The sequence below is a fragment of the Saccopteryx leptura genome, chromosome 3 (genome assembly GCF_036850995.1).
Source record: "Saccopteryx leptura isolate mSacLep1 chromosome 3, mSacLep1_pri_phased_curated, whole genome shotgun sequence".
Lineage (NCBI taxonomy): Eukaryota > Metazoa > Chordata > Mammalia > Chiroptera > Emballonuridae > Saccopteryx > Saccopteryx leptura.
In genome coordinates, this window is record NC_089505.1 from 225,560,584 (window position 1) to 225,577,026 (window position 16,443).

Sequence of the window (16,443 nt, forward strand, 5' to 3'; positions counted from 1 at the left end):
CACTTAAGTGTTTTTACTGGTGAAGACTTTAATGCTTCTCAGTCAAAATTCTCTGAAATCATTCTTCACAAGGTTAGAACTCCTTCTAAGAAAGATACACAATTTAACTTTAATTCCTACTCTAAATGTCCACTTGCCCTGCATCTTTGGTCATGAAAGTAGCAAACATTCACATTCCCATCAATATTTTCAACTGCCTTTCAAGTTTAGAATGCTCTGCATTTAAAAACAAAGTTAAAACAAAAAATTTCAAATCACATTATTATAATGAAATAAAATAATGTATTAAGAAATTAATTATAAGATTAGCAGTGCAGTTAAGAATGTTTGTTTGGTTTTTTTCCCAAGTTAGAAGCGGGGAGGCAGTCAGACAGACTCCTGGATGTACCCAACCAGGATCCACTCGGCATGCCCACCAAGGGGGTGATGCTCTGCCCATCTGGGGCGTTGCTAGGTTGAGGCCGGAGCCATTCTAGCGCCTGAGGTGGAGGCGATGGAGCTGTCCTCAGCATCCCGGTCAACTTTGCTCCAATGGAGCCTTGGCTGCGGGAGGGGAAAAGAGAGAGAGGGGAAGGAGAGGGGGAAGGGTGGAGAAGCAGAGAGGCGCTTCTCCTGTGTGCCCTGACCGGGAATTGAACCCGGGACTTCCACATGCTGGGCAGACACTCTACCACTGAGGCAACTGGCCGGGGCCTTAAGTATGTTTTGTTATGAAATCAAATATGCCAAGATTACATAAGAGATAAGGTCCTAGTGTCCTCCAAGGCCAGCAGCTTGCCAAGAGGACCTACTCCGGGGAGGCAGACAGGGAGGAATCCACCACCTGCCCCAAGCAGACTCAGGAAGCAATATATGCACATACAGCCTGAGTGAGGGGACAGTGGCAGAGTAAATCTTTGGAAGTGACCTTCAAGGCCCTCTCTCTCCACATACTTGTGTCCACTAAGCTCAGAGAGTGAAGACATCCATGATTTGATGTACACGGTGATAATGACAGAGCTTTGTGCCAATGTTTGCACTCACACACACAGCACTGAGCCACATCAAAATCTTATGTCCCAACATTAACTTGTTCTACTGATTATCCAATTATTTCTGTATAAAAGTCAAAGGGAATCATTATTGCATCTACTGACTATACCCCAAGAGATGAAGAGTGTCTGACCACGCTTCAAATACCTCAATGGTCAGTGAAAGAACACTGGGAGTGTTTATGTAAAAACAAAACAAAAAAAACTTTATATCTGAAATTGCCATATTTTCCAGAAAAAAGAGACAACCCAGTCCACAGGTCTGCCACCCATCAGCTCAGGGTATTTGGGTAATACTTTTCTCAAGATTACTTCCAAGTTCAGCCAATTTAGTGGCTATTAAACTGACATTCAAGAGCCAGCTTAAAAAGAGTGTAGAACCCATCTACCACCTGAATTCTTAACTTTAATACATAGATTTCCAAGATAATAAAAACTTGTTGCATGACCTCGGTTAGTCCTGGGGAGTCTGTCACCATGAACTAGGTTCATGTATATGGTTCCAATCACATCATCTTTTCTGAAGAGAACATTTTTTCTGCCATTTCAGATCTGGTCATGATTTCCTTTAAAAAAAAAAAAAAGAAAGAAAGAACTCATTCAAATGTTGATGCTTCTTCCAGAACCTAACAAAATTCTCTCATCAATCAAGAGTCATAATTTTGGTGAGGAATTAAGTATGTTCAACAGTATACAAAGAAATATTAGATGCAGAAAATGAAATCACATAACGCACATTTCCCAGTATGTATAGTCAATTACCTGCTGAGAAGTTCAGGAAATGTTAACGCCCCACTAGCTAGAACACATCTTGAGTTCAATGTCACCAGGGAAAGGCAGGGACAGGAGTTCATCTGGGAATTGGCCTCATTTTAGCAATTAATGTACTTCTAAACTATAAATGAACGATTTAGCAAATGAATACTATAACTGTCCTTTTAAGAATCATTCCATGGTAGAGTTAGAAATCCTGAAGTGTGACTTTTGTATCCAAGTACATGTACTCTACAGCAGTGGTCCCCAACCCCCAGGCCGCAGACCGGTACCGGTCCGTGGGCCATTTGGTACTGGTCCGCAGAGAAAGAATACTTACATTATTTCTGTTTTATTTATATTTAAGTCTGAACGATGTTTAATTTTTTTAAAATGACCAGATTCCCTCTGTTACATCTAAGACACTCTTGACGCTTGTCTTGGTCACATGATACATTTATCTGTCCCACGCTAAAGGCCGGACTATGAAAATATTTTCTGACATTAAACCGGTCCGTGGCCCAAAAAAGGTTAGGGACCACTGCTCTACAGCCTCTCAGACTCCCCATTCCATGGCAGTCAGTCACCAGGCTGGCCCAGTCACTGCCCTTGCCTTTCAGTGAGCAGACTGCAGCTTCCCTCATTCTACAGCTGCCATGCGAGTTCCCCTTCAGCACCGCCTACTGCCCTTGGCTCCTCGGCACATAGCCCATGCTCATGCATGCAGCCCTCCTGCACCTCTTCACTTCAGCCTCCTGACTGTCCTGTGCCATTTTCCAATGTCCAGATGATCCAGAACTATTTTCCCCAAAAAAACCTTCCTAAATTCACATCCTCTATTCAAATTTTTGTAGTAAATGGAAATCACTTAGAAACTCTAACAACCCAACAAAATATCTACAAGTCTGAGATTAATTTAGACAAACCACCAACTTCTAAACACTACCTATATATATGACATTTGAAAATCAGACTCATAAAATAGTTCTTCCCCTCTTTTACCCCAACAAGCATTTATCTTGCTCCTGTTTTAAATGAAAACCCAGTCCCTTTCAACTTTACCCACAAATCAACGCAGTGTCTTTCAACCTGCTCAATCTGCAACTGCTTTAAAAAGTAGTTTCAAAATTCTTTTCTGAAATGCATTTTCACTTTGTGAAAATAACAACCCCAAGGAAGTTAGCAAAACTATATTTACCTCATCTGAATCTACTAACACTGGAAGAGCTCTGAAAGAAAAGGAAAAATGACAATGTTAGTCAAAGGCTGGTATAAGTTAGGCTTTGGTATGAGCAAATCCTACACCCCAGCAGGTGTTCTCCTGGACAGACACTGCCACAGCGATGAATGGCTGGGCTCATCAAGAGACACGGAGAACTTTTATAGCAGTATTGTTCTGAATACTCCCAAACAGGAAAACTGGTATATTCATACAATGGAATATTATACAGCTCCCAAAAGGTATGACCGATTGAGGGATAAAAATTTAAAAACTAATACAAGTAATCTACAGGTACAGATGTCAGGATAGCAGCACCTTTAAGAAAGTGAGGTCATGACTTGGGAAGAAAACAAGGTGGTTCTAGGACGGGCCATGTTCTACTTTATGATCTGGGTGCTGGTTATGTGAGCATGCTCATATTAAAAATTCACTGAGCTATAGTTATTTAGAATTTGTACACTTTCAAAAGTGTGTGCTGTACTCAAAAAAATTAACTAAAACATGAAAATAAGGGTGACTTCAAAATGGAAACAACAAGAATAGAAACAAAGAGAGCCCAGTAATACAGGAGGCTAATGTGCCGAAGGCATATCAATGACTAAACCACACAAACAAGTGATTCCAAACACACTGATTCCAACTACATATCTACTATCTACTTTCTTTTTGTTCCTCATTTTTTTTTTTTTTAGAAAGTAGAGAGAGAGAAGGGGGCAAGAGCAAGAAGCATAAACTCCCATATGTGCCTTGATCAGGCAAGTCCAGGGTTTCGAACTGGCGACCTCAGCGTTCCAGGTCGGCATTTAATCCACTGCACGACCACAGGTCAGGCACCACATATCTACTTTCTAAGCCCTGCTATTTTTTTTCTTTGACTAGACGGACAAGTATCTGAGTGGCGATGTGCTGTCTAACCTGAAAAACCACATGCTTCAGTGAAAACTTGGGAATGAACAAGCTAGACTGTAGTCATCATTTCACTATGTATCTATATATTAAATCATGTTGTACACCCTCTATGTACACAATTTTATTAAAAATATATACATATTTTAAAAAGAGGGATGAGCAAACATTATAGAAGGTGGTATTTATGGAATTAGGTATTTTTTTAATTCCCATGTCTTTATTATCATTGACTGGGCATAAACCAACAGAGGGTACTAAAGAGAGAAAAAAATTATATAACTCAGCCTTTGCTTGGGAAAGACAATATGATAAAAAGACAAGTGTAGCGTTGCTGTGTGAGAGAGCTTTGAAGGAGCACCTGAGGGTTGTGCAAGTCCCATCCACACACAGCCAAGGATGCATGCAGTCCCTGGCGACAGCGGAAGGAAGAGACTGGGAAACTAACTGATGTGAGAAGGAGCTTGTTTAGAACAACACTACTGAGGAAAATCCAGGGGAGAAGACAGCCTCCAGGAAACATGAACCAGACCCCAAGAGGATGAGGACAGTCACCGGGCGCTTAGCACCTTGTTCACAAATAAACACTAGCTACCTCAAAAATGGGTCCATTAGGCAAGTAACTATTTAAAACCTATTAAGATGTATTTGGTGCAGTGAAGAGGAAGGTGAACAACGCTAAGATGACTTTTAGGCCAAACAGAGATAAGCAAAAGACATAATAAAGATGAATACATATGAATATGTCATAATGCACCAGATCACATGGTTATTCATCATGTTTAAAATGTCCTAGGACTTAACAAAATTTTTGTTTCATTTTTATAGATGTATAAAAAAGGGTTCTCTGTGTACAAAGTCTAACTTCCACACTTGCTATGTAAAGTATCCACTAATTTTGGGGAGCACTATGCTAAATTCTTATTAGTTTTCAGAAGTGAACACACAAATTCCCAAGAATCTAAAATGCTGGGAACTAATTTAGACTATATAGCTCTACTCATTTCACATAAATTGTTCATGAGAACATATGAGATAATTCAGTCTTTTGTAGTCCAAAGGAATTTTTGAATTCAAGCAGATATTTCTATTTGTAGGAAGAAGGAATAGAGTGATGACTTCCTAAGACACAAAGCCCCACTGCTTTCCACCGAGTGGGGGGTCTAGGGAAATGATTTCCTTTCAACGTACTTAGTAATGAGTTGCCAAATCAGGAAGATAATGTTTGCCACATAAGCTGAATCTCTCCACACACCGTTGCTCAAAAAACCATGAAATCCCTAAAGACTGCAAACAAAACCACACACTATCTGTGGGCTTCAGCATTTCCCAAACACTACAAATGTAAGTAACTAGGATATATGTTAGCAGAAATAAATGCCAGTTCTGATAGGTTCCCTGCTGTCATTCTGAACTCATGAGCATAGGTTGGGGCAAGTGTGGGACTGTGTGAAGAGCAAAGGGGAGGGAAGACCCAGGCAAAACAACAACAAAACCAACCTCTGCAATAAACCCAACACTAAGTGATGAAACACTGAGTAAAGGTTGGTGACCTGGTGGTTGGTGGTTCACCTGCTAGAGGGAAGGGGCTTAAAGTGAGCAGAATCAAATGGAGTGGCTGAATAGTCATGGTTTTCAGGGGAGACACAGATATATAGAGGAGACGTAGCCCTTGGAGACATAACAACACATCAAATAAAAAGAAGGAAGGAAGCAAAATTATAGATTGTGCAAAAATAAGACAACACCAACCTCCCTCTCTTCACACCTCTCATTCCACAACATTATCCGTAAATGAAACTATAATCATGCAAACGGATGGAAGAAACCACTAAACTAGGTACTCTCACCACAAAATGCCTAGGAATAGGAAAACAAATAAGACCAATTCCATATAATGGTATAGGAAGAAAAAAAGAAAAATCAAAACATTTTACAGTAGAAGAGAACTATAGCTATAATACAACTGTTCAAATTAAATAAGTTAAAAAACCATTTGGTGATATTAAAAACAATAAATCTAATTTTTAAAAAGCCATAATTAAATTTAAATTTCTGTAATAAGGAATTTAAAATCCAAGAACAAAAATGGATAAAAACAAAAGATGAAGAAAATCAATCAAACTCAGGAAAATAATTTTTAAAAAGACAAAAATCATCCCTCTGGTGAAGAAAGTAATTTCAAGGTACCTAAGGGAGAATAAAGTTAAATAAAAATTTAATATGTGGCAAAAAAAACAACTAAGAGAATGAAAATCATATAAAGAAAGAAGTAAAAAAGGGTCACAGAGTAACTAGGAAAAGTGGAAGACAGCAGATAAAGGTTGGTGTATGACCATTCCTCTCACAAAAACATATAAAAATCAGAACAAAATTATTAAAAAAAATTTTTTGCCATTGATTTGAGAGTGAGATAAAAGGAGAGAGAAAAGTATCAACTGATTGTTCCATTTAGTTGTGCACTCATTGGTTGCTTCTCAAATGTGCCCTGACCAGGTTTTGGACCTGTGACCTTGGCATGCCCAGACAATGGATAAAAGTATTAAAAGAATTAAAAGTAAGTATTTGAAGGCACTGAGAAATGACTAAGGGGAGTGGAGATATGGATCTGAGTAGCTCAACAAGTCCAAGGAGAATACACAAAAAGAAAACCACAGAGAAACATATCATACAGACATTGTAGAAAGTCAAATATAAAGAAAAAAATCTGAAAAGGAGTAAAATAAATGACACATTACACACCTGAGAACAAGAATACAACAAGACTTACTTCTCTACAAAAACAACAGAAACAGAAGGTACTGGAAGGACATGCTGGAAGTGCTCAAACAAAAGTCAACCAAGATTTTTATATCCAGCAATACTACCCTTCAAGAAATAAAGGCAAACAAACCCACTTTCATGTAAGTAAAATAAAGACTTTGTTTCTAGCAGAGCTATACTACAAGAACTGCTACAGAAAGACTTACAAGAGGTGGTGATAATTCAGATATACAGGAAGAAAAGAAGTACTAGTAAATGCATGGGTTAATTAAAAATATATATATACAGGTATACACCTATTTTCCTTTTCTGACTATTAAAAGGAAAAAGTATAAAAGTGTATTGTTAGTTTCATAATATATAGGCAGTCTCCACTGTTGTGTGAATTTCAGTTACTATACTTTAGTTAAACAATAGCAGTCCCTCAATAGGACAATTCAAATTTCAGTTCCTAAAAAGCACAAGATACCACTTCATAACCACTAAGAGAGCTAAAACTGAAAAGGTAAGCAATAGCAAGTGTTGACACAGACGTCAAAACTGAAAGCCTCATCATTACTATAGGATTAAAAATGGTTCAGCTGCTTAGACAATAGCCTGGCACTTCCCCATATGATCTAGCAATTCCATTTCTAGATATATACCCAAGAGAAATGAAAGTATATGTCTACACACGTGCTTAGAATCATCATATTCATAGTGATAAAAACCAAGGATATGAGAGAAAATTCTTAAGGCAACTAAAAACGAAACAACCAAATAAAACGCAAGTAACACATGGAGGAACAAAGAAGTAAACTAGACTTCTTTCCAAAACTATAAAAGCTGGAAGTTTACATCAAGTAACAAACTTTGAAGTGTTAAAAGAAAAAAAACTAAGAATTCTACACTCAGCAAAAATACCTTTCAAAAAAGCTAAAACAAAGACTTTTTCAGATAAATAAAACCTGAGAGATCATTGACGGATACCTGTCCTACCATAAAGGGAACTAGAGTATCATACTACACAGAAACTGTCTAAATAGGAAGCAGTGGAAGCAGGGAAAGGAAGCAACAGGATTTGAAACACTGTATCTGCCTGACTACTCTCCACTGTGGGAATAGCTCTGGAATTCTAATGTCAAATAGAACATTGATAAAGAAAACCCTGTAGGGACCCTTTTCATTACTCAAAGGTAACCACCATTGAAAAAACCACCACAGAAGCACATGAGATAAAAAAGATAGCAACAGAGGAAAGATGTATGGAACACAACCAAGTAAAAACAAAAGATAGAAAAACAAAAGAGAAGGATCAAACAAGACACAAAACTAACAGAAAGCAAGATATAAAATGGCAATAGGGAACTCACAAGTATCAATAATTACACTAAATGTAAACGGATTAAACTCACCAATAAAAAGGCACAGAGTAGCAGAATGGATTAAAAAAGAAAATCCAACTGTATGCTGCCTACAAGAAATTCATCTAAGTAACAAGGATAAAAACAAATTCAAAGTGAAAGGCTGGAAAACAATACTCCAAGCAAATAACATAAAAAAAAAAAGCATGTGTAGCAATACTCATATCGGATAATGCTGACTACAAAACAGGAAAAGTACTCAGAGACAAAAATGGCCATTTCATAATGGCTAAGGGGACACTGAATCAATAAGACATAACAATTCTTAATATATATGCACCAAACCAAGGAGCACCAAAATATATAAGACAGCTACTTATTTATCTTAAAACAAAAACTGACAAAAACACAATCATACTTGGAGACCTCAATACACCGCTGACGGCTCTAGATCAGTCATCCAAACAGAGAATCAACAAAGACATAGTGGCCTTAAACAAAAAACTAGAACACCTGGATATGATAGACATCTACAGGACATTTCATCCCAAAGTGACTGAGTATACATTTTTCTCCAGTGTACATGGATCATTCTCAAGAATTGACCATATGTTGGGCCACAAAAACAACATCAGCAAATTCAGAAAAATTGAAGTTGTGCCAAGCATATTTACTGATCATAAAGCCTTGAAACTAGAATTCAACTGCAAAAAAGAGGGAAAAAATCCCACAAAAATGTGGAAACTAAACAACATACTTTTAAAAAATGAATGGGTCAAAGAAGAAATAAGTGCAGAGATCAAAAAATATATACAGACTAATGAAAATGACAATACGACATATCAGAATCTATGGGATGCAGCAAAAGCAGTGATAAGAGGGAAGTTCATATCACTTCAGGCATATATGAACAAACAAGAGAGAGCCCAAGTGAACCACTTAACTTCCCACCTTAAGGAACTAGAAAAAGAAGAACAAAGACAACCCAAAACCAGCCGAAGAAAGGAGATAATAAAAATCAGAGCAGAAATAAATGAATTAGAGAACAGAAAAACTATAGAAAAAATTAATAGAACAAGGAGCTGGTTCTTTGAAAAGATCAACAAAATTGACAAACCCTTGGCAAGACTTACCAAGGAAAAAAGAGAAAGAACTCATATAAACAAAATCCAAAATGAAAGAGGAGAAATCACCACGGACACCGTAGATATACAAAGAATTATTGTAGAATACTATGAAAAACTTTATGCCACTAAATTCAACAACCTAGAAGAAATGGATAAATTCCTAGAAAAATACAACCTTCCTAGACTGAGTCAAGAAGAAGCAGAAAGCCTAAACAGACCTATCAGTAGAGAAGAAATAGAAAAAACCATTAAAAACCTCCCCAAAAATAAAAGTCCAGGCCCTGACGGCTATACCAGCGAATTTTATCAAACATTCAAAGAAGACTTGGTTCCTATTCTACTCAAAGTCTTCCAAAAAATTGAAGAAGAAGCAATACTTCCAAACACATTTTATGAGGCCAACATAACCCTCATACCAAAACCAGGCAAGGATGGCACAAAAAAAGAAAACTACAGACCAATATCTCTAATGAATACAGATGCTAAAATACTAAACAAAATACTAGCAAATCGAATACAACAACATATTAAAAAAATAATACATCATGATCAAGTGGGATTCATCCCAGAATCTCAAGGATGGTTCAACATACGTAAAACGGTTAACGTAATACACCATATCAACAAAACAAAGAACAAAAACCACATGATCTTATCAATAGACGCAGAAAAGGCTTTCGATAAAATACAACACAATTTTATGTTTAAGACTCTCAACAAAATGGGTATAGAAGGAAAATATCTCAACATGATAAAGGCCATATATGATAAACCATCAGCTAACATCATATTAAATGGCACTAAACTGAAGGCTTTCCCCCTTAAATTGGGAACAAGACAGGGTTGTCCACTCTCTCCACTCTTATTTAATGTGGTACTAGAGGTTCTAGCCAGAGCAATCAGACAAGACAAAGAAATAAAAGGCATCCATATTGGAAAAGAAGAAGTAAAGGTATCACTTTTTGCAGATGATATGATCCTATACATCGAAAACCCCAAAGAATCCACAAAAAGACTACTAGAAACAATAAGCCAATACAGTAAGGTCGCAGGATACAAAATTAACATACAATTATGTTAATTGTATATGCCAATAGCCTTTCTATATGCCAACAATGAAACAACTGAGAAGGAACTCAAAAGAATAATCCCCTTCACGATTGCAACAAAAAAAATAAAATACTTAGGAATAAACATAACAAAGAATGTAAAGGACTTATATAATGAAAACTATAAACCATTGTTAAGGGAAATCGAAAAAGATATAATGAGATGGAAGAATATACCTTGTTCTTGGCTAGGAAGAATAAATATAATCAAGATGGCTATATTACCCAAAGCAATATACAAATTTAATGCAATTCCCATCAAACTTCCAATGACGTTTTTTAAAGAAATAGAGCAAAAAATCATCAGATTTATATGGAACTATAAAAAACCCCGAATAGCCAAAGCAATCCTAAAGAAAAAGAATGAAGCTGGGGGCATTACAATACCTGACTTCAAACTATATTATAGGGCCACGACAATCAAAACAGCATGGTATTGGCAGAAAAATAGACACTCAGACCAATGGAACAGGATAGAAAGTCCAGAAATAAAACCACATATATGTAGTCCAATAATTTTTGATAAAGGGGCCAACAACACACAATGGAGAAAAGAAAGCCTCTTCAATAAATGGTGCTGGGAAAACTGGAAAGCCACATGCAAAAGAATGAAACTGGACTACAGTCTCTCCCCCTGTACAAAAATTAACTCAAAATGGATCAAAGATCTAAACATAAGACCTGAAACAATTAAGTACATAGAAGAAGACATAAGTACTCAACTCATGGACCTGGGTTTTAAAGAGCATTTTATGAATTTGACTCCACAGGCAAGAGAAGTGAAGGCAAAAATTAATGAATGGGACTACATCAGACTAAGAAGTTTTTGCTCAGCAAGAGAAACTGATAACAAAATAAACAGAAAGCCAACTAAATGGGAAATGATATTTTCAAACAACAGCTCAGATAAGGGCCTAATATCCAAAATATACAAAGAACTCATAAAACTCAACAACAAACAAACAAACAATCCAATAAAAAAATGGGAAGAGGATATGAATAGACACTTCTCCCAGGAAGAAATACAAATGGCCAACAGATATATGAAAGGATGCTCATCTTCTTTAGCTATTAGAGAAATGCAAATCAAAACGGCAATGAGATACCACCTCACACCTGTTCGATTAGCTGTCATTAGCAAGACAGGTAATAGCAAATGTTGGAGAGGCTGTGGAGAAAAAGGAACCCTCATACACTGTTGGTGGGAATGTAAAGTAGTACAACCATTATGGAAGAAAGTATGGTGGTTCCTCAAAAAACTGAAAATAGAACTACCTTATGACCCAGCAATCCCTCTACTGGGTATATACCCACAAAACTCAGAAACATTGATACGTAAAGACACATGCAGCCCCATGTTTATTGCAGCATTGTTCACAGTGGCCAGGACATGGAAACAACCAAAAAGCCCATCAATAGATGACTGGATAAAGAAGATGTGGCACATATACACTATGGAATACTACTCAGCCATAAGAAATGATGACATCGGAACATTTACAGCAAAATGGTGGGATCTTGATAACATGATACAAAGCGAAATAAGTAAATCAGAAAAAACCAGGAACTATATTATTCCATACGTAGGTGGGACATAAAAGTGAAACTAAGAGACATTGATAAGAGTGTGGTGGTTACTGGGGGGGGGGGGGGGGGGGGAGGGGGAATGGGAGAGGGAAAGGGGGTGGGGAGGGGCAGAAAGAAAACAAGATAGAAGGTGACAGAGGACAATCTGACTTTGGGTGATGGGTATGCAACATAATTGAACGACAAGATAACCTGGACTTGTTATCTTTGAATATATGCATCCTGATTTATTGATGTCACCCCATTAAAAAAATAAAATTATTAAAAAGGGTAAAAAAAAAATAAAGAAAACCCTGAATAGCTCAAAGTTCCCAGTGGGACTTCCACTGTACCCTATTTTTCCTATGCTCACATTTTTAATCCAAAAGCTTCCCCACCATAAACGATAGTGCAGTTACATGTGTTCAAGTGTTTTGCCTGTGTTTGAACTTTTCCATGATAAAAAGTTAAAACAAAATTAAATGATTCTGATTCTAAAAAGTTAGATCAGAAAAGGCTGGAGTTGGTAATAGGGCATTGAGTATTAAAATAGTCATTGAAAAAAAGGGAGGAGAAAGATCAAGGCAAGGCTGGTTTTCCTTGCAATTCAGTGTGAAGTAAATCAGTCATTCACTAGTGAAAGGGGCTATAAAAACATATGAAAGTGTGAGGTCTGGAAAGCACATAACAAAGTATGAACCTATCCCTTCACACTGGAGCCTAAACTCCAACAGGATATTTACACGTCTGTGAATGAAGAGGGAATGTTTTCTTCCACCCACTTCAAATCTTCATCCTGTAGAAACAAATATTTACATGTTAGCATTTGCTTAATATTATTTGAAAGCAGAATTTTTAAATAAAATGTATATAAAATTTAAGCATTTAAATTCAAATGCATGACATTTTTAAAATTTCTATATATCCAAAGTTGGCACTAATGCCACAAAAAAATTATGCCAGCCTGACCAGGCAGTGGCGCAGTGAATAGAGCGTCGGACTGGGATGCCGAGGACCCAGGTTTGACACCCCGAAGTTGCCAGCTTGAGCGCAGGCTCATCAGGTTTGAGCAAAAAGCTCACCAGCTTGGACCCAAGGTCACTGGCTCGAGCAAGGGGTTACTAGGTCTGCTAAAGGCCCGCAGTCAAGGCACATATGAGAAAGCAATCAATGAACTAAGGTGTTGCAACGAAAAACTGATGATTGATGCTTCTCATCTCTCCCCGTTCCTGTCTGTCTGTCCCTATCTATCCCTCTCTCTGACTCTCTCTCTGTTCCTGTAAAAAAAAAAAAAAAGAAAGAAAGAAAGAAAGAAAGAAAAAGAAATTATGCCAGTATTTTCTTAAACAGGCAAACAAATAAAAATATGGACTTTTATTTTAGTATTCCTGGTTTTAGTTAGATGCACAGGTTTTATTTTTTGTCCTGACAAAACCACATAAAAATACAAAGAATTGACTTATGCAATAGAAAATAGCAAAAATGTTAATTTATATTGATCTTTTGCTCCCAGCATTCATTATGCCTTTTAATTTGTTCAAGTTTTTAATATTACGAATTTTCAATTTTTCAACAGAAACAGAAGATGGTACAAAATAGCCTAACTTTATAAAAGCCTGTTTATTTTTATCACTTGTGTTTTTACTCTCCTCTCCGAAGACAAGACAAGAAAAGCTGGTCATTTAGGGTATCTAATTGTTTTTTAAACAGAAACTTGCTTATAGTTACCTCACTGGGATAAGGAAAAATAAAAGGCATAGTGACTATTTTGGTTTATAATATAAAACAAAATGTTTCTTTGTGATCTATCTAGATACATGTACTACTCTGGTTATAGTATTAATTACATGGACTATTCTGGTTCTAGGGTTAATACTATCTTGCATACCTAGAGAGAAAGATAAGGCAGTGGGACACTATTAACAGGAATCCCAATTCTGAGTCTCAAGTAGAAATAAGCCAATGAGAGATCAGGCCCCGGCTTCTGATCAAGAGCTGACGATACTTTAGAGACGTGAAAAAGCTCTCTACTGATGTAGTTACAAACGCTGAGCTTTTAAAACAAACTGAGATGGATCCCTAAAGCGGAAAATACCTTAACATATTGAAAGTTCAAAAGCTGTTAACACAAGATAATTAAAACTGTTGTAAATTCTTGAAAGCTTATTTAAATTACCATAAAACTACTAAAATAGTACTTTATAATTTTTAATTACCAAAAATAAAAATTAGAGAATTTACCAAATCCAGCAAATAAAACTGTTCTCATATCATGACCTATCAGAACTCACAGGCATACATGAGTTTTTACACTGTGCTATTCTCACATCTATAATTGTAAGAAAACCATATAAAACTATTATAGGCATTTTCCTTTTGCTTAATTACTTTCATATTTATATCACTTTTAAGCATAAGTATGCATGAAATATTTAAAACTCATCTCTACACATATTTAGCATTTTACTCAAGCTTCTATAATTTTTTAAATGCTAATTTTGTTAACCCCATAGGTATTACATATAGTAAAGTCCTTTCCCAACAGATAACAAATGTTATCGAAATGTCTTCAAAATCACTTTTAAATGCTAAAAAATTAACACAAGCTTTTATTCTAACAAAGCTTCTCCATCTTTAATGCACAAAGGAATCACCTATGGAATCCTGCTAACAAGCATATTCTGATCCAGGAGGTTGGGGCAGCCCTGAGACTGTGCACTTCTAACACGTTCCCAGGTGATGCTCATGCTATTGTTGGTTGACGCCCAGCACGTTCATGTAAGAAGCAGGTTCTATAGCAGTTATGGTTACTACTTGCTAACATTTATTTTCATATAAAAAACCTTAGTAAAACATGTTCTCCTGATGGTCAATGAATATGACACTCATAAATTTCTTAAGTATTAAAGACTGAGACTATTAAAAATGTACACTACTCACAAAATTATCAGAAGTAGGTTTAGCTGTTCCATTAGAAACCGTTTTTGAGGTTCTTAATTTTATTCCTTCAGCTAAAATGAGAAACATTATAGAGATAAATATATAAAATTATAAAATATTTTCCTTTATAGTCTCATATTTAATTACCCAACAAGGAATAATATTATATATGTTTTTTAAAGGTGAATTAACAGCATTTCTATTTGGTTCTTTTTCTTCCTTCTTCTTTTCCTCCTCCTTCCCCTCCTTTTACTCTTCCTCTTCCTTTGTTTTAAATTTCCATGCCTTCTGAAACTTACCTTGTCTTCACCAATCTATTCCTACAGATTCTTTAATACATTTGTAATAATTATTTTTAAAGTCTTTCTTGCTAAATGTAATATCTGGGCCACTCCTGATCTCTACTATTGGTCACAGTGTCAGTCTTATCCCATGTCTAGTGATTTCTCGCTGCCCACTGGATGCTGACAATGGTATCATACAGACTCTGGGTTCTCCCATCTTCCTCTGGGAAGTGTTGCATTGTATTCTAGCAGGCATTCAAATACTGATTAAAGTATTATGGTAAAATTAATAATATGATAAAATATTGTGTAGAAATTAATAGAAAGATGAAATTAGCACTAAAAACATCATCAGAAATACTTTGGGCATGACCAGAAAATTACAGATGTGCCTAATTTTAAAGAGCAAGAATTGACTCAAAGAAATTGAGTGATCACCAAGAAAATGAATATATACTGAATTATTCTGAAAAGCAGTGTACCTACCTCAATATTTAGAGCAAACCAGTAACAAAAGCTCAAACTACATTAATAATCTTGAAATCTTCATTACTGACTTCTCTTCTTATGAGTATATAACATAATAGAAGTTTATATAGATATAGTTCTAAAAATATTTTATAGGAAGGTCCTGGCCAGTTGGCTCAGTGGTAGAGCATTGGCCCAGCATGTGGATGTCCTGGGTTCAATTCCCGGTCAGGGCACATGGGAGAAGCAATCATCTGCTTTTCCAACTCTCGCCCTTCTCTCTCTCTCTCTTCCTCTCCTGTGGCCATGGCACAATTGGTTCAAGCACATTGGCCCCGGGTACTGAGGATAGCTCTGTGGATCCTCTGCCTCAGGTGCTAAATATAGCTCAGTTGCGAGCATGGCCCCAAATGATCAGAGCATCAGCCCTAGACAGGGGTTACCATGTGGATCCTGGTCGGGGCGCATGTGGAAGTCCCTTGCTATCTCCTCTTCTCTCATTTGGAAAAGGAGAAAAAATGTTATAAAAAAAAAGTATAGGAAAAAAAAGTGCCTGACCTTGCATCACAGGTAAAGGTACAATACTTCTTTGTTACAATATATACAATGGTCATTCAATAAGAAAACATATCACTCACTTAAATTTTCAGATGTTACCATAAATTCTTCAACTTCATCATCAGAATCATCTATTAAGGGCATGAAGGCATACCTATGTCAAAAACAAGTTGTCGTTTTATTAGTGTGTCATTTTACTAATGTGTTTCCTAGTGTGTTCAATTTTTAGTTTTATAGGTAAAAGAATCATACAAAAATATCTACAATTGTAAAAACTTCTCATAAATTAAAGTAAAAATTTAATTATTTTACTCTCATTAGAAAGGCTATAATTGTCAAGAAATTGTGAACCTGAAACCCCTCACCCTCACCC

At 36.4% G+C, this 16,443-nt stretch overlaps 1 protein-coding gene across 2 annotated transcripts in view; it reads right to left on the reverse strand.

Annotated features, from left to right (window-relative positions):
- Positions 1–7: 7 nt before the first annotated feature.
- The window catches only part of TMEM87B (transmembrane protein 87B), a 57,716-nt gene continuing 41,280 nt past the window's right edge, over positions 8–16,443 (reverse strand). For both annotated transcript variants that reach the window (XM_066377739.1, XM_066377737.1), the window contains exons 15-19: positions 16,151–16,224; positions 14,761–14,831; positions 12,564–12,616; positions 2,983–3,013; positions 8–1,597 (exon numbers count right to left, since the gene is read on the reverse strand). In XM_066377739.1, the coding sequence (XP_066233836.1) occupies positions 1,538–1,597; positions 2,983–3,013; positions 12,564–12,616; positions 14,761–14,831; positions 16,151–16,224 (289 nt within the window). In that variant the 3' untranslated portion in view covers positions 8–1,537. The remainder of the gene's footprint in view (positions 1,598–2,982; positions 3,014–12,563; positions 12,617–14,760; positions 14,832–16,150; positions 16,225–16,443) is intronic.